Below are 18,327 nucleotides of genomic sequence, written 5' to 3'. Positions count from 1 at the left end.
CTTTTTTAATCCTCACCCAAGGATATTTCTTCCACTGATTTTTAGGGAGAGTGGAAGACAGAGAGAAACATCGATGTGAGAGAAACATATCGATTGGTTGCCTCCTGCAGGAACCCCGACCAGGGCCCGAGCCCAGGAGGAGCCCGCAACCAATGTACATGTCCTTGACCAGAATCAAACGCGGGGCCCTTCAGTCTGCAGGCCGATGAGCAAAACTATCCACTGAGCAAAACTGGCTAGGGTGAGACAAACTAATTCTAGTTGGGTAGAGGAAACATTCTGCTTGGAGGAGGTAATATTTGAGCTAACTTTGAGGAATTTTAATCGACAGAAAATTAGGGTGGGTTAGAACATAAGCACAGTGCCTGGCATATATTAAAAGCTCAATAAATGTTTGCTGAATGAACAATTTTTGTAGATAGTCTCTCTGATCAGTTCTGTGTTTAGAGGAAGATAAATCTGGCAATGATGATGGGGATCGAACCCACAACCTTGGTATATCAGGACAATGCTCTAACCAACTGAGCTACCCAGCCAGGGCAGAGAGCAGGGGGCCTTTAGAAAGGGAGGCCAGTTGGTGGATTCTAGTAAGAATAATGACTAGAGGGAATGAAAGGCTGATTTAGCACAGTGGTTGTACTCATGGAAAGGACACTGCTGGGAAAAACACCACAGAAAGTAGAGTTGGTTGGATTCTCAGAGTAAGAGAGAGGGAGGAATTGGAGATGACTTTGGGTTTTCAAGTCTGGGTGACTGCGAGGGTGTTGATACCATTAACTGAGATAGGGAACACAGGAAGGGAAGCAGATTAAGGGGAAGATGAGGATTTTGAAGCTAGTATTGTTCCTCCATTTCCAGAATCTACTTCTAAGTCAGACCTCCTCACCAGTATCAACAGGGACCCAGCTCAGCCAGTAGCTAAGGATTAATATTCTGGTTTGGATTAGATCAGAGGAAAGACAGTTATATATGTGCCCACAGGAGTCAAGACTGTATTTTCCATCCAGCCAAGACAGTAGAGCTTTGACAGTGGATTCAGGGTGGCTGAGCCAAAGAAGGAGCATGGCATAGGGTGGGGAAGAGGTTCAGACCCTCCACCATATAGGATAAAATGATTTCAATGAGAAGGCGGTTGGGAATGGTAGTGGTGGTAGTAATAAGATCCTTACCAGGATCTAGGTGGTCTAAGGATTCTTGAGTTTGTGACAATACTGTAAATCCAGCCCACTTAACACCACTTCACAGCCAGTGGTGTTACACCTACAGATTAGATCAACACCCAATCTCCCAGAAGATTTAGCCTGTGTCATAGCACACTTTTGCCACACCCTCTGTAAAGCCCTGGTTTCTAAGGTTCTTTCCACCGGAAGCTATGACAAAAGGAAATGTATGGGTGGGGAGGGGTAGTGGGTGAGGGGCCCAGGTTCCTGACACAGTACACCCAAGGAACGAAGAGCAAGAGTGCCATGTTGAAGCGACCATTGCCACTCAGATTCCTCTTATTCCTGCAGCTGCCTCTGTTGGGGATGGGACTGAACCCAACAGTCCTCACGCCCACTGGGAATGAAGACATCACAGCTGGTGGGAAACCTGGGACTGGAAGGGGTTGGTGAGACCGGAGGCTGTGGGAAGGGGCCATACAGAAATCTGGGACCTTCCACTGGACATAACAAGGATGCAGGCAGAATTTAAGAGCACTGTGGGGAGGGGAGGGGAAGGGTTCCCTGCCTCACAGTGTTTCTTCTTCTGACCATCATTTCTTCTCTTCCCCTCTCCCACTTCATTTTCTCCCCAACCTAGAGGTTCAGTGTTTTGTATTCAATGTCGAGTATATAAATTGCACTTGGAACAGCAGCTCTGAGCCTCAGCCCACCAACCTGACTCTGCACTATTGGTATGAGAAAGAAAGAGGGGATAGCATAGGGGAGGAAGAGGAGGTGGGCTAGATGTGAGAGACTGCATGGGAACCAAAAAGAGGGTGGCCAGCATTCCAGGCTCCCCACTCTTTTCTCATGGGGTAAGTCATAAGTCAGTTCAGGGAGGAGGCTGGGCTGTGGATGTCTGTAGTACCCAAGTTTACCCCACCATTCCTCTTCCTTCCAACCCTTCTCTAGGTATAAGAACTCTGGTCAAAATATCCAGGAGTGTGGCCACTATCTATACTCTTCAGAGATCACTTCTGGCTGTTGGTTGGGAAAAGAGGAAATCAATCTCTACCAAACATTCTTTGTCCAGCTCCAGGACCCACAGGAACCTAGGAGGAAGACCAAAAAGGAGCTAAGACTGCAGGATCTGGGTAATTTGGAAATGGCTCAAGAGTCCAGGGATATTGTGGGGCATTGGAGTATATGGAGCAATGTTCTTTAGTGGTGTTCTTTCACCATAAAGATACCTGCTCAGAAAGGAAGAGGTGAGGGTTTGGGATGGGGAAGGGAGGAGGGATCAGTAGCACTACCTTCAGGTTCCTGACTTGCCTAGGCCAGGGGAATGACCACACTCACACACATATCTCCAGTGATTCCCTGGGCTCCAAAGAACCTAACACTTCACAACCTGAGTGAATCCCAGATAGAACTGAGGTGGAGCAACACATACTTGGACCACTGTTTGGAGCACCTGGTGCAGTACAGGAGTGACCGGGACCACAGCTGGACTGTGAGTGACTGGGGATATGAATGTAGCAGCTAAGACCAAGCAAGTGGGGATAGACTCAGTCAACCAAACAGGAGGGCTTGATCTCCTGTTCTTGCTTTCCAGTGCCTCTACCCACCCTCTGCCCTCCTCCAAATCCTTTCCCTATCATCACCAGTGAGTTGTCATTAGGGTTTCCCTACCTGTACTCTTCCCAGTACCAGACAGACAAGTAAACCAAAGGAAGCCTTTAAAGGGATCTGGAGAGAGGCATTAGATTATAGTCAGTGAAGGGGGCAGTGTAGCTTGAATAGTCAAGAGAGGAGGGAGGGACTGGGAAGAACCAGAAGATGATAGGGGGGAGGGGCAGCAGTTTTAAAAAATATATGTTTTCATTGGGTTTTTTTTTTAGAGAGAGAGGAAGGGAGAGGGATAGAGAGATAGAAACATCAATTGGCTGCCTCTTGCATGTTCCCTACAGGAGTTTGAGCCTGCAACCAGGGCATGTGCCCTGACCAGGAATCGAATCCATGACCTCTTGGTTCATAGGTTGACAGTTAACCACTGACCCACACCAGCTGGGAGAGGGTAGCAGTTTTAATTTTCCCTTCTTTTATAGACACCCATCTTACCCTCACCCTCTTTCTCCCCAAGGAACAATCAGTGGACCAAAGATGTAGCTTCTCCTTGCCTAGTGTGGATGGGCAGAAACTCTACACGTTTCGTGTTCGGAGTCGCCATAACCCACTCTGTGGAAGTGCTCAGCATTGGAGTGAATGGAGCCAGCCGATCCACTGGGGCAGCCATACTTCAAAGGGTAAAATGGACCTAATGCCTCACCCTGACCCATGAGTCCAGCACCCCAACCTTTCTAGCACCACTGTCTTTTGCTCTACTTCCCTATCTGTAACCTCCCAAATTTGGTGGCCCACCTCCCCTCACTGTTCAACTCCAACCCCAAAAAAGCAGGGTTTTTCTGTGTAGGGTTGGGTCGATGTGTTGTTAGACTAGAGGGATGGATTGAGAAGGAGGCCAAGGAGTGCTCAAGGGGAGATAGAATGTATAAACTATCTCCACAGCATTCCCAGGAATGCTGCATAGTGAAGATGGCTTTGGAACCAGCCAGATCTTGGGTTTAAACCTGCTTCTGCCACTTACTGCCTCTTTGATCTCGGGCACATCACTAACCTCTTCGATTGCCTTTCCTTGTCTATAAAATGGAGATACTAATTGGTCCCCCCTCTCAGAAGTTGTGAGGATTGATTATACAGAAAGTGTTTAGCACAGTGCCTAGCACCTAGCTGGGGCTCCATCAGTGTTGGCATGTTGTAGGGGCGTGACAAGTATTAGGGCCCTTTTCCTCTCCTCTTCTCCATAGAATCCATAGAGTCCCCATCATTGTTTGCACTGGAAGCCGTGCTCATCCCCCTTGGCTCCATGGGATTGATTATTAGCCTCATCTGTGTGTACTGCTGGCTGGAACGGTGAGACTTCTGGAATCCCAGAAAAAAGAGATGGGGGTGGCTGGGAATAGTAGAAGAGGCTTATTACAAGGTCTATAGAAGAAGAAGGCAGGACAATAAGGAATGAGGGGTCACCCAAGTGGGCATGGTGATGGAAGGAAGCTGCAGGCACAGAGAACAGAGAATCTCTTTATTCTATACGGCAGAATTGGGAGAAAAGGGCAATAAAAGAGCATCACCAATGTGTTCCTGCTCCCTCTTTCTCTCCCTACCCTAGGACCATGCCCCGAATTCCTACCCTCAAGAGCCTAGAGGATCTGGTTACAGAATACCACGGGAACTTTTCGGTGAGAACATGGTCATAGGCAGACTGCAGTCTGTCAACTGCCCACTTCCTGCAGCAAGACAAAGTATGGAGGGCAGAGGGGAGGAGAAGGGGCCTTGCACTAACTGTCAGGATGTGGCCAACCAATTGGGGGATGGGGCAGATGGAGAGAGACACACAGAGAACTGATTATAGATTGGTTGAAGCATATGGAAACAGTGGCATTGGGAGCCGAGGAGTCTGTGTGTCCCTTCCTTAATTATAGTGATGCAGACGTGAGAGTTCCCTTGGCACAGAGCTTGGGTCTTTTACTTCCTGCTCCTAATTGACCCCTGACCTGGAGATATCTGTCTTTAGGCCTGGAGTGGTGTGTCTAAGGGGCTGGCGGAGAGCCTGCAGCCAGACTACAGCGAAAGGCTCTGCCACGTCAGTGAGATTCCCCCAAAAGGCATTGCTCTAGGGGAGGGGCCTGGGGGCTCCCCCTGCAGCCACCATAGCCCCTTCTGGACTTCCCCATGTTACACCCTGAAACATGAAACCTGAGCCCTGATACCCTGACAGAACCCCAGGGTCCTGTAGCCCTAAATTGTACTAACTTCCCCTCATCCAACCAGCCTGGGCCCAACGCTCCCCCTGCCCCAACTGTGGCTGATTTAGAATTTTGTGCCCCTATAACTGCCCCCTCATTTAATATCTCCTCTTTAAGAATTGTCCCATTGCCCAACCGGTGTGGCTCAGTGGTTGAGCATCGACCTATGACCCAGGAGATCAAGGTTCGATTCTGGTCAGGGCACAAGCACGGATTGTGGGCTGGATCCCCAGTAGGGGAGCATGCAGGAGGCAGCCAATCAATTATTCTTTCTCAATATTGATGTTTTTATCCCTCTCTCCCATCCTCTCTGAAATAAATTAAAAATATATTTAAAAAGGAATTGCCCATTTGCCCTGTACATGTTTGTCATCTCCCTCGATCCAGAATTCCTCTTCCTAGAATTCTTTCTCCCTCCCTCCCAACCTCCCTCTTTCCATCTACCCTTCAGTTGTTCCCAAATCAATGATAAATAAAGTTTCTGTTGATAATCATCAAGACTGTGTTGTTGGGGCAGGGAGCAGGGGAAATGTGAGGTATAGTAAGGATGGTGGGCATAGTGCTGAGGGTAAGGAAAATGAGTAGTAGACTCCTGCTGTGGAAGCAGTTGTACCACAAATTAACTAGAAAAAGTACTTTTCCAGAAACTTAACTTTTCTCTAAGGTATCCTTCTGGGGTCCAGTTTAGAGTTAGATTTACCATGTTGCCTCCATTCCCAACAAATCTACAGACCTCACCCAGGCTCTTCTCCCCTTATCCTTACTCCACCTTCTACCACACATACCACTTCTGACCTCATAATCCCTCAACTGCAGCCTCAAGCCACACCCTTCAGGCCCCACCCCTAGCGATGTTGGTTATCTACAACTACCAATAGCTCTCTCCTGTCTGCCTGTTCTGGGCTTCCTTAGGCAATGTAATCCATCTCCCTCTCCAGTCCCCTAGCCCCTACCCCCTGTCCCTTGTCCCTATGGATCCCCCAAGGCCTCCAGAACACCCTCCATCTTCATGACTCATCAGGCCTCTCTCTGAAGAGTGAGCTCTTGAGAGTATGTTCATCTACATCAAACATGGAGGTGAGGGGCATCATGGAGCTGGAGTCTGTGTGTAGGGCTGGGAAGGTTTGAGGGCAGTGGAGATCACAGAGACATATAACCAGAGAAGGGTCACATGCCCCATCCCATCTCTTCTTAGATAATCAGCATTTTATTGCCAATATCAATTGTGCTGTCCACCGGTTGCTGCATTACACCCGCAGTAAAGTGGGGTTGGCTAAAACAGGTGAGGAGTTTGGGAAGGGGTCTAATGGCCAAGGGTCAGAAGTAGTAGTCATCTCTGGCCTCCAAGTCCTCCTTCTGGCAAGAAGAGAGCTCCTTGAATCCCTACAGCTTCCTCCAGCCCATTTTGGATGGGATCATTGGCCCCTTTTGCCCTTACTCTACTTCCTGAGCTGCCCCAATTACCCCTCTGGCCTCCCTCCAGACACCATTGATTTGTGTGATGAAACGGGAACAATGAAGTTGTTTTTCCTGATGAAGATCCCTGGAGACTATGCCAGCAAATTCCTTACAGCTCGAAACACCTACTACATTTGTAAGGTGGCACGTGGGACACCAGGTAGAGGCTTGGGAGCATTCCCCAGAAATAGAACAAGGTCCTCAGGATGGTCTGTAGAACTTGTCCTTAAAATAGGATGCCCTCATCCAGATCCAATTGACTATCTCTAATCAGCCTAGGACGGGCATTGCCTGTGACAATAGGTTAGGTTCACATATATCATATCCCCCACCTTATCCTAGGGATGGATCTGAGAGGAGGAAATAAGGTAAACCAGCTCAAGATAGTGTTGAGTGTTAGGGTCCTATAATCTTGGGCTTTGGAAGGGTGGAGACTGGGTAACAGAGGCTGGGGATAGCACACTGCTGTATTCACAGGAACCCAACTTGCGAATGCCTACCTAGCTTTTGTGCCCCTCCTGAAGAATCCAGAACACACACTACTTGGTAAGAAGCATGATGAAGAAAGGAGGAACTTGGAGAGTACTGCACATAGCTGGTGATGGAGAATATAGGGTGGGACTGGTGTCATGCAGCAAGTAGGATCACAGTATCCTAGGAAAAGGGGAATAGGGTCTAGGTCCACTTTAGAAGGGATGCTTAGCTCAAACCAGGTGGAGTGTGCATGTGTTATTCACCCTTCTCCCCATTTCTCAGCCATCTCCTCAGTATATCTCCCTATCACCACCCCATAATTTCTATCTTTCTCTTCATCCTTTTCTCTTGGAGCTTAGGCACCTTCAGATCACTCTTCAGACTAACTTTAGGCTGGGTTGCTCCAAATGATCATTTGAATGATGATGGGAGGGATGGGATGGGTAGGTAAGGTCTCTAGTCCTCAGAGGTAGGGGTGCCTTTTCCTGGTTTCTAGACGCCTTGCGCACACAATGTGACATGCTGGAGAAGAGCAGACTGAAAATGCTTAGACTCCAAGAAGCCAAGAAAGCCGTTAAAATTGATTCTTCTGTGAACCTTCCAGTAAGACTCCCCAAATCTGGTCTGTCCCAGCACCCCCCTATCCCCACCAGCCAAGAAGGCTCCTCCACCATGGCCCTCTGGGATAAATTTCTTTTTTTAAAAAAATATTTTTTTATTTATTTCAGAGAGGAAGGGAGAGGGAGAGGGAGAGGGAGAGGGAGAGGGAGAGAGAGAGAGAGAGAGAGAGAAACATCAATGATGAGAGAGAATCATTGATTGGCTGCCTCCTGCACGCCCCCCACTGGGGACCGAGCCCACAGCCGGGGCATGTGCCCTTGACTGGGATTGAACCTGGAACCCTTCAGTCTGCAGGCCAATGCTTTATCCACTGAGCCAAACCAGTTAGGGCTAAATTTCCTTTCCAAATCCAACATCCATGCCCAAGACCTGCCTTCCACCTCTTTTGTCCTGCCCGTGGCCCTAGTTTGTACAAGAATTCCTTCCACGAACTGAACTTCTTTATCTGACTGACCCTTTCCCTTTCCAGTCCAAATCAGGTGACGACAAGAGTCGCAAGCTCCCTCGAAAGGGTCCATTCCAAAAGACCAAGGCAGGCTTTCTCAGTAAGAAGGGAAAACAGACTAAAAAAATAAAGTGACCAAGTGAGAGCAGAAACACTAGGTATGAAATTACTGGAATTTAATGTGAGGTTCCTTTTTTTTAAGAGACTCCTCCCAGTACCTGCAGGGAGGCTTAAGTATGCCCCAGGCAGCATGGAGGCTCTGAGGGTGAGCAGGAGGGCTGGGGTGTACACTTGGGTGGAGGTGAGGAAAGACTTTGAAGTCTAGTCAATGAGCCTTTGAGGGACAGTGGGACAGAGAAGTGGGTGGGGTCTTTTTCAGCCAGGACTACCAGAGGACGCCTATCACAGCCTGCTCGGGTTAGGTGGCTGATGGGCCACTTCCCTTCCCCCTCCCCCACCCCACCCTTTCCCCCAGCCGAAATTCCCCCACCCCTACCTCTCAGCTTCTGGACAGTCCCCAAACCATTGCTTTCCCCTCTCCCTCTCCCTTGTCTGCGGGGGGCAACAGGCAGCAGAAACCAGAGCTGGTTATAGTCATTTATTGAATTTATTCATTTATTGATTTGACACACTTCCCCACTCCAATCTAGCACATGATACAATCTGGGTAAGCCAGGTGCTGACACAGGAAATGATGGGAACCCACAGCAGGGGTGGGGGAGGGAACAATGCAAAGGAGACTGTGGGAGGGGCTGCTTGGGGGCTGGGGTGGAGGAGCCCCAGATGGCCTCCCTGGCAGGTGGTAGTAAACCTGATCCACATTCCCCTCCATCCCTGCTCATTTCCCAGACCCTAAGCCAAGCTTCCCAGCTCCCCCTTCCCTGTTCCACCCCTCCTCCTGCCTGCCACCACACACACTTCCACATAACCCCTGTAGTCAGGCAAGGGGGAGAAGGGCAGGAACAGCTGTCAGGAGCCTTGAACAGGGAAGTCTCTGTGCCTAAGTTTACCACCCTAAATCCTTCCCTCCTTCTCTTCCCCCTCACACCCCCTTCCCAGGCCACAAACTAATTCCAGGCCTTCAATGTACTCTCCCACTGTAGCACTAACCCACAGTGGGTCACGGGAGAGTGTGGCTGCATCCCAACACCACACACTCCTAGGCACAAGGTGGTAGAATGTGGGGTGGGGTGGGGGTGGGGAGCTGGCTTAGCTTTTTCCTTAGGGAAAGTCTGAGCTATTTTTGCATCGACCTTGTTCTAGACCTGGTCCACATGGGAGTGATTCCCCTTGCTCAGTACTGCTTCCCACTGCTGCTCTCCTGCTGGTGTACCCCTTCCCCATGTTTCCCCCAGTAATGTCTGTAGTGTTTTCAACATGTCACTATGACAAAGCCTTAAGAAAAAAAAACACCATTCTTCATCACTAGCACCTTGCCACTGTTAAAAAACCTCTATATTTGTGTTTATAGATCTTTAAAGTTTATATAAAGCCTTTCTGTTATCTGAAGTCTCCCAAGGGTCATTTGGCCTGGTGAGCCACTCCAGTGCTCAGACCTTGGCCCTTCCAGGTCCCAACTACTCCCCCGCAAAGGCCTAAGAGGCCACTGCATAAAAACCCCAGGCTCAACCTAGCCTGGACCAGCTCAGATAAGACGCTACAAAAAATCCTGCTCCCAAAGGCAGGGGTAAGGCCACTGGTGACTTCACATTTCCAACAGCATAGCCCGTCCCTGCTACAAAACCTAGGGGGTGGAAATAGGGGAGCCAAGGATGGCTCCCAAGAAGGCGCCTTACCCCCTAATTGGCACAGTGAGAATAAACCCCCTCCTTTTCCCTCCCCCCATAGTTCCCATATCAGGCAGCTTTATCTTTATAATTTCCTCAATACCTGTGTGAGTAGACCCCACCCTAGCTCCAAAGCAGGGTCCCAAATTCCTGGAGTGGGGCCAAGGGTAAAAAGTGGATATGGGCACCCCTGGCTCCACCTCTGAAGCAGGGGACAAAGTTTCCAGCAATGCTCAGGGATCTGTGGGAAGAATAAATGAAGGACAAGGTAAGAAGCTCATCTGGGGCATGAGCACATTCCACCATCATGGTTCACACCAAAGTAAACAGAGACAGCCCATCTCCCACCACTCCTGTGCTACGTGGTAGGGGTGAGCACTGCTGAGGGGCCTGCAAGTCCCATCTAGAAACTCTGCCACTCTAATACATCCTCCCTCCAATTCCCCAGGAGCTCCACCTACCCCCTGTTCTAAGTCTCCCTCCCCCTTGCTCAGATTGTGGAAGTAACTCGGCACCTAGGAGTAGGCATAGGTTGTGAGCAGTACCTGGTTCGAAGTTGAAGTCCAGTTCCTCTTCCCCATCCATGAGGTCACTGATGATGTTATCCATGTCACACTCCAGGTTCTCCAGATACATATCAAGATCAAGATCCTGAGGCATTCTGGCTTGGCTTGTAGCTTCAGTAGAGGGTGTAAGCATAGGAGTCCCCAGGGTCTTGGGGATGGGAGCACTCACCATGACTGGAGGTGGTGCTATCATCGGAAGAGGGGGAATCAGACTACTGGGGCCTGGAGCCTCTGGGGGCTTGGGACACAGGCCAACTTCTGAGGCTACCTTACTGGAGGAAGGTATGCTCCCCAACAACAGAAGTGTGGGAGCCTGCGACAAAATGGGATCTACCTGGGTCATGAGGACATTGGCAGGGGGGGGTGGTGTATCAGAGGTGAGCAGGGCCTCCAGAGACTGGGAGCTTGAGAAGCACCCTTCTCCTGCTGACAGGGGCCCCTCTGCTGGGCTGAAGAGGGAGGTGCTGTATGTGTGTAAGGGGCCCGTAACCCCAGGATGCTGCAAAGGGAAGCCAGAGAGACTACTCTGAGATAGCAGGGAATGGGAAGATGTTATATTGAGCCCATCTAACAGCTCTAGATCTTCCTTCAGGGTGGGAGGGACACCCCCTGCATAGCTGCTGACTGAGGCTGGCATTTCCTCTCCTGCCAGCACCTCAGACTCTGGCCTCAGCGGGGAAAGCCGGGTGCTGACAGTGCTAGCATTTGAACTGCTTCGTGGACGGAAGGTGGTCCACACATCAGCTTCCTCGCGGTTTCGAGAGCAAGGGCTGCCTGACCACTTGGCAAAGTGGCCAACAGGGCTCTTTGGAGTGGCACCTTCGGGTGGAGCTGGCAGCACAACTGGTTTCTTCTTGGGTGCCTTGCTGCGGCCCCGGAGCAGCTTGCTGCTGCTATCCATGGAGGCTGCCCTGCGGCGGGGTGCCTTGCCGCTCTTGCCCCCCTCGGGGTTCAGCATCCACCAAGAGCTCTTGCCAGTAGCCTCATTGTGAACCTTGATGAACTTGCTGTGCAGGGACAGGTTGTGGCGGATCGAGTTCTGGAGAGGGCATAGGCAGCAGGAAAGGGGTATGAGTGGTGTATAGGGGAGGTCAGTGGCCCACAGTCCAGTCTAAAAGGATGCTGGGACACAGCTGCAAACGGAGACTCAAAGCTAGTCAAATACAGGGGGAGAACAGGCAAAGATAGGGGTGGGTGTTGGGGAGGAGACCACACACAGTTCCCACCCAGAAGACAAGCTGCTCAGCCTCAGCTCCAGACTGCTCTGCACAGAGGCACCAGAGACAAGCTGATTAACAACCTACTGCAGAGGGAAGGGCACCCAACCTAGAAAAGCTCCAAGCATTAAACTCCTCTCTGGGGGGCTGTCTGGGGCTAGAGGAAACCAGGGAGAGACACTCCTGGTTCAGCAAGAACTAGGCTCAGATGGGAAGAGCATTCCACAGCTCCACCCCTTTCCTTGAGTGCAGGCTTGGGTGGAGTTTACAGGATAGTGGCGCAACATCAGCCCAGGACTGACCCACCCTGTCCTGAGCCAGTTCTCTTAGCAGGCTAAGGGGCTGGAATCTCAGCACAGCTGGCGCTCCACTCCCCACGGGGGCATTTGGGCCCCAGCTCTCCAGAAGATTTGAAGATTCCTTGTTTCTGATTTCTCCCAATTCACAGACACACACCCTCAACTACATCTGGGCCATGCTTCTGACTGTACTTCAAATACATAAGGTACACTCCTCTCTCCTTCCCTCCTTGTCCTGGGAAAGAGCTCCCCTCTAAATTCTACTGGTTTATCCAGTCCAAGCCTGAGTCTCTTCTCTTTTATAAAGTGGCTGCTTGACTTCTGCTGCCCAATTTCTTGCAGAGTATTTTAAATCTCTTCCATACAATTTTAACCAATTGTGTTCTTTACAGTTTCACAGAATTAGTCTCATAAAGTGTAAGCGCCCAGGACACAGATCATGTCATCTAGTCAGACAGCACCCCCCAGTAGTGCCCCTCCCCCTCAGTGCCAAGCTCCCAGTACATACTCAGCCTCCTGGTACAGAATCAATTATTTCTTGCCTGATCAGTGGGTGGCCCCCAAGTGATGGCGAAGCTCCCCTTAAGGCTCTGTTGGTTGTTGAGTGCCTTGGTTATTAGAAGCTACATGTTCTCCCTTTCTCTCTCTCTCTGCTGATATTCCGCTAGAGATAAGTTTTTTTTTCCCCCAGGGGCCCAGGGAATGGAGATTGGCAGATTCTTGAGCCCCTAGAGCAGCTTATTTCTACTGGTTGCCCCAGGTTGGTAAGCCATCCTTTTGTGCTCCCCCAACCTCCCTTCTCTTTCCTACCTCTTTCCCCCAACTTCTCCTCAGGAATTTGTGTATTAAGATCTCCAACCTTAGGGGGATTTGACCTCCCACATGAAGCTCTTCAGTATTTAGAAACTCAGGAGAAGCCCAGAAGGGCTTGGAGCAACTAGGAGGCTGAGACTAGTGAGAAATCGCTTCATGTGTTTCAGACTGCTCTAGATAAGGAGACTCTTTGCCTGGAGAAAGATGCTTAAGTAGTTTCTTGTTCCAGGGCTATCCAGATAAGGAACTTCTTGTCTCCCTGAGACCCTGCAGTAATGCCACTTCAACTACTCTATGTTAACGCTCTTAGTTCCTTCCAGAAACCACACTTGTCCATCCAAACTGTGCTCTTAGTAACTGAGTGACTTGTGGCACCATGATTTCTCCTCATTTCAGCCTCTAACTCTGGGTCTATTGAGAAGGCCCTTTCCTTTCCCTACTCTATACCCATGAGACCCAATTCTTCATCCCCTCTTCTTTAGGTCTTGGAACTAGTACATCACATTGTACAGCTGCCTACCCAGAGAGGTCAGCTCCCTAAGAGCCTATAATTCTTACCTGTTGGAAGGGGGTGACTGTTAATTGCTCCCAAGCCACCTACACTAAGCTTTCTTGTTCTAAGTGGGTGCCGCCCCCTGGTGGGGTGGTAGTAACCTAGGCAAGTCATCAGTTAAGCCAGTTCAGGCATAAGGTCCCCTTGGAGTGGGGGTGGAGGTGGGGACTGGGGACTTGAGGCCCCAGGCTCAGTGTGATTTGGCTTTCCCATCATTGCAGTGAAGAGAATTTGGCAGCATGGACTAGCAGCAAGAACATATGATTTAGAGTTAGACCTGAGTTCAAGACCTTATTCTACTGATATTAGGGAATTTCCAAATCTTTCTAAACCTTAGTTTCCTAATACGTGAAACGTGGAATCTCAGAATTGCTGTGAAGATTAATAAAATAAAAAATTTAAAAACCACTTTGTAAACTAAAAGCCCCGTATAAGTATAAATTACAAGGATGGACTACACTCCCACAGCATAACTAATAACTCATGGCTATTTCTTCTACCCTGAAAAATGAACCTAAGGGAAAAGAAAAACAGCTGTGTAGGCTAGATCCAAGGAGGGGAGCTCTTTATGAGCTGAGGCTGTGGTATGGCAGTCTACCCAGAACCAGTGCCAAGGGTCTCAGTCAGCTGTCCCATTTTCTGTTCTACTCAACCCCTAGGGCTACTGCAGATCTGATCCCACAATCTCTTATGCCTAAGGAAAGACTCTCTTCTTTCAACACTCTATAGTTCCTTGTATGCTGACCTTACCACGTATGGGCGTACAAGACATTAATAGGGGTTGAAGCTCCCCGATTTTGTGATTAGAACCCCATATTTCTCAAGACAAGTTTTCAGAGCATCTATCGAGATCTTTCCTCACAGTTTCTTCATGGAAAGCCAAAGGAATGGCTGATCTTGTGCTCTAAAGTCACAGCCCTATCTCTCTTTTTCTTCATGAATCAACTCTCCCCCCCCCCCCAACTTGGATAGCCCCTTACTAGGGAGAATTTATTGGCATTATCAGGTAAACTGAGACAGTTATCAGGTAAACTGAGACAGGTAGCAGTTCACAGTCCTTTTTTTCTTAGTGGGTAAGGTCAGCTACCTTAACCCATGAATACCACCCTTTTTACCTTTTGCCAACTCACTCCTTCTTCTTGGGTAGAGGAGTTCTAGAACAGAACCTCTACACTGAAGTATTGGGAGGCAAGCAGCAAATCCAAGTAATCCCACAGGAATGGGAGAAAAGGTGTTGGGGTGGGAGGTGGGGACAGAGGGAAGGCTAGGTTTATGTGGAGAACCCACAGAGCTCCTGCAGTACATAGGATAAAGACTTCTCTGTGGGAATAAATAAGTGTTTGGGGCAGCCCAAGCCAACACTTGTGCTGGGAGTGTTGAACAGTGAGCAGTGAGCAGAGAATTCAATTTTCTCCAGGGCAAAGACAGTGTCTTATTCATTTGTGATCCTTCAGCATCAAGCACTGATCATGCATATACTATGTCCTAAGTAAATGTTTGTCTAATTTACTATTGAAGATGGATCTCTAGGGTGGGGATGAGTAAAAGTGGTCCCAGAATAGCAGTAAGGAGGTAGGGGGCCCAGGGGCAGATGGTATTGGGAGGGAGGTAGGGGATCAGAGTTACCTTCCATCCTGCTGAGCTGTTGCTGTCACCCTTGTCCTTGAAGTAGGGCACAGTGCGGACCATCCACTCATAGATCTGGGCGAGTGTCAGTCGCTTCTCCGGGGCACTTTCAATGGCCTGGCTGATGAGCTCTGCATATGACTGGTTTCCCCAGGCATTCCGGCGGGAACCTCCCTTCCGAGGACCTGTGACAGCCCCCAGGATCCCGGGCTGGGGGCCCCCTGCCGGCTCTGGGAGCCGGGAGGGCAACAGGATTGGCTCTGTGGGCCCCTCCGTGTGTACCTTCTCTCCCAGACCTGGATCCACCTCGGGCGGCTCGGACGGCTGAGTAGCAAGCTCTGGTCGGGGAAGGGGCCAGGTGCAGGAGCGGGGACGGCTCTGGGGTTCGAAGTCGGGATCGAGGTCTATGATCACGGTAGCCTCTGTGGCTGAATTCTCATTCTCTGGATCCATACGTGGAGCTGGACCTCTGTCGCTCAGCGTTCAGAGGAGCCTGCCACAGTCCCTCACGATGCCTCCCCCCAGGGGGGGAGCACCCAGGGCCAGGAGGCACATTCCTGCCAGTCCTCAGAAAGTCTCGAACTCCCCCCCTCCCTTGCCCCCGGACCCTAGCTCTCCAAGCTGTCCCTTCCACACAACTCTGATTCTCTTCACGACTACAGCCTGCAGTCTCGGAGCTCTTCCCGAGAAGAGCCTAGCGAACACCTGTAATCTCCGCCTAGAGAACACTTTTTCTCAAATCTCTCTCAGCTTCCTGGTCTTTTAAACCTGAGGCACCGTAGCCCCTCACACGTTGCGCTCCCATCAGCGAACGTCTCCTTAGCTGCAGTTCCCACCCCCTTTTAAGTTGCTGCCCCCCCCCACACACACACTCCTCCCAAATTTTCTCCACCCTGATCACTGCCTCCCCCGCCCCGCTCCCGCGTCACTTGCCCCTCCCCGGACTCTCCCTCCACTCTCTCTTCCCTTCCCTCCACTCTTAAGAGGGTCTACGTCCCCCCCGGCCCCAGCCTCTCTTATTCCAGAACCAATTCCCCTACCAGCCCCCCCCCGCCCCCCCCCCCGGGTTTCCCTTTTGTTTTGCTCCGAGCTGCAGCTCCAGCCTGACGTCTCTGTTTACCACTCGCCGGAGCAGCCATCTGCGCATGCACCTAGAGAACCAGTTGGGAAACCGAGTTCTTCAGTCGTGCCACCCTGCACTGGCTTCAGGACTGCATTTCCCGTCCTGCTTCGCGGCCAGGAGCCGATAAGGGTGGCAGTAGAGCGGTGTGGCAGGATATCTGAAAGTGGGACCTTATGGAAGGTGGTTGCGGACTCTTTTTCTTTTCTAGAAAAAAAATCCTTTTTTACCCCCTTTCCACCCCTTTCCTTGTGATTCGGGGTCACCTAGGTGGCCGTGTTGAGAGATGCTAGACTTTTCCTTCTTTCAGTTAAGAAAGGGCAAAAGGAAAAAATGCACTCTCTACAAGAAAGAGGCAGAAAACCGAGAAGCAAGAAGCTAAGAACGGACTAGGAAACAGATGTTAACGCCTGTTGGGGAACTGGGTGACGGGCTTATGTAACGTAACCAAAAGGTTAGCTGATGATAATGTCTCCCCTATCCCTCCTAATCCCCCTTACTCACTTCATACTGACAGTATGGTCGCTGACCAGTTTTCTCCATTGGCTCTTCTGGCCTCCCCGTTAAATGTTGATATCCTCCAGGTTCCCATTTTTGGCGGCTTCACTTCTCATCCAACAGGTCCCAAACTGAACTCATTTATCTGTTTCTGCACCTACACTCCTATACCCTGGCTACCCTTATCTCTAAATCTGGTTAATGGTTATCGTCATAGTAGAAAAATATTTGTGTGAAACTTAGTGTGATAAACACCTGTGTGATGTTTTGAACATTTCTGGAAAAACATTGTGAAGTAACTTAGAAGAGTGTACCCCATAGATAAGACTTGGTTTGAACTTACTTTGGTCGAAAACATGTTTTTAAGTGCATACCTGTGGCACATTGATAGAAACTTGTTTTGCACCCTAATTGATAAGCACCTGGACTGCCGTGGGTAAACAACCTGGCTATATAACGGGGACCCAAACCAGAGACGATGAATGGATGAATCGACTGACGATCCGCACTCGTTCGGCGTCCTGCTCCACGCCAAACCACAGCTAATATCCCGGATCGAGCAGAGCCCGGATTTAACTCCCTGACCTGTCCAGTCAGGAAAGAGTCCGGGAGATCTCTGGTGGTAAAAGCCGGGGAAACCTGTTCCTGACCTGATTTTTGCCAGCCACCAGATGGCGCCGCAGTTACCTTCAGAGGAAGCCACACTTTGGGGACCCCCCCTTAGGCCTGTACCCACCGCACCAGGAATTTGTGTGAGTAATAAAATGCTGTGTGATTTGCAACTGCATATATTTGTTTGGCATAATTCCTCCAGCAGTCTTAACTATCCTATCTAACAAAGAGGGAATATGCTAATTGACCCTCATGCTGTCACAATGATGGCAGCGCCCACAGCCAATAAGGAGGGAATATGCTAATTGACTTCCCCGCCCTCTAAGATGGCAGCACCCAGTCCCCTCAGCCCCCCAGCTGCCCAGGGCCTGCCAGAGACACAGGCAAGACTTGGATGGCGGCTGCCCAGCTGCCCAGGGCCGCCCGAGGCTCAGGTAACCAGGGCAGGCCAAGGCCTGTGCTGCTGGCAGTGGCAGCAGCAGAGGTGTGATGGGGGTGTCGCCTTCCCCTGCTCACCGGGTCGCCTCCCGCCCTGAGGGCTCCTAGACTGTGAGAGGGGGCAGGCCAGGCTGAGGGACCCCCCCCCCCATCCAGTGCATGAATTTTCATGCACCGGGCTTCAGTATTAATATAAGGTCAAATGATAATGCCTACCCTTGGTCCTGCTTGCTTAGTCTCTTCACTAGCAACTACTTAATGTCCGAACACCTGCACGGTTAAAGTTTATCTCAAGGGATGCCTTGGATAACGCCCCATATACTCTACTTGGACAGTTATCCTGATCTACCCAGTCTCCTAAGCTAAACTTACCCCTCACCTTTTCACCTTCCTAGCTTCCCACATCCAAATCGCCTTTCAAGACCTTATCATTGGATTAAATTGCAATGTCATCTTAATAGGACCTTTTGACATCATCATTAGAGTGTATGTTTGGTGCTGCCAATGAAGTTATCTAAGAAACCTTCCTGGTAATAATAGCTAAAATGTATGGAGCTCTTATTATGTACTAGGTGCTGTGCTGATTGCTTTACATACACATTAGCTCATTTACTCCTCAAATCAACCCTGTGAAATAGGTACCACTATTATCCTCACTTTATAAATGAAGACACTAATGTTAAGAGATTTAGTGACTTGCCCAAAGACACACAGCTAGGAGAGAGAACTGGGACCATATCACTTAAAATGTTCTTTGATTTTCCCCATTGTGTATGTGATAAAGTTCAAACT

The 18,327-nt window shown here is 49.9% G+C and overlaps 3 protein-coding genes across 4 annotated transcripts; 2 read left to right on the top strand and 1 right to left on the bottom strand.

Moving 5' to 3' along the window:
- Positions 1-1,412: 1,412 nt before the first annotated feature.
- IL2RG (interleukin 2 receptor subunit gamma) lies at positions 1,413-5,504 on the top strand (the record flags this gene model as incomplete). Of its 2 annotated transcripts, none has more annotated exons than XM_080652942.1 (8): positions 1,413-1,581; positions 1,801-1,894; positions 2,115-2,296; positions 2,516-2,655; positions 3,286-3,448; positions 4,010-4,115; positions 4,372-4,441; positions 4,777-5,504. In XM_080652942.1, 8 exons carry the CDS (start codon positions 1,467-1,469, stop codon positions 4,960-4,962), a joined length of 1,056 nt encoding a protein of 351 aa, XP_080509068.1. In that variant the 3' UTR covers positions 4,963-5,504. The 2 variants fall into 2 exon arrangements, with proteins under 2 accessions (XP_080509068.1, XP_080509069.1); XM_080652943.1 differs by having other exon boundaries at positions 1,467-1,609; positions 1,736-1,894.
- Positions 5,505-6,060: 556 nt separating this feature from the next.
- On the top strand, positions 6,061-9,485 carry LOC308240130 (uncharacterized protein CXorf65 homolog; the record flags this gene model as incomplete). Its single annotated transcript, XM_080653085.1, has 6 exons — positions 6,061-6,085; positions 6,204-6,290; positions 6,492-6,626; positions 6,944-7,012; positions 7,437-7,562; positions 9,478-9,485. The coding sequence occupies 6 exons, from the start codon at positions 6,061-6,063 to the stop codon at positions 9,483-9,485; spliced, it is 450 nt and encodes a 149-aa protein (XP_080509211.1).
- On the bottom strand, positions 8,590-15,685 carry FOXO4 (forkhead box O4). Its single transcript, XM_080653498.1, has 3 exons — positions 14,868-15,685; positions 10,339-11,398; positions 8,590-10,034 (listed from the first exon to the last, which is right to left on the bottom strand). The coding sequence occupies exons 1-3, from the start codon at positions 15,318-15,320 to the stop codon at positions 10,027-10,029; spliced, it is 1,521 nt and encodes a 506-aa protein (XP_080509624.1). The 5' UTR covers positions 15,321-15,685; the 3' UTR covers positions 8,590-10,026.
- Positions 15,686-18,327: the final 2,642 nt, after the last annotated feature.

Source organism: Plecotus auritus, assembly GCF_963455305.1.
Source record: "Plecotus auritus genome assembly, chromosome: X".
NCBI classification, from domain to species: Eukaryota; Metazoa; Chordata; class Mammalia; order Chiroptera; family Vespertilionidae; genus Plecotus; species Plecotus auritus.
The sequence above is the reverse complement of the archived record's forward strand: the minus strand, read 5'-3'. Positions and strand labels throughout refer to the sequence as shown.

Bases quoted from the DNA above. Each gene is read 5' to 3' on its own strand.
- FOXO4 (XM_080653498.1), bottom strand. From the start codon at position 15,320: ATGGATCCAGAGAATGAGAATTCAGCCACAGAGGCTACCGTGATCATA. The intron at 11,399-14,867 runs GTAACTCTGATC...TGCCCTCTCCAG, and splicing joins ACAGCTCAGCAGGATGGAAG to AACTCGATCCGCCACAACCT.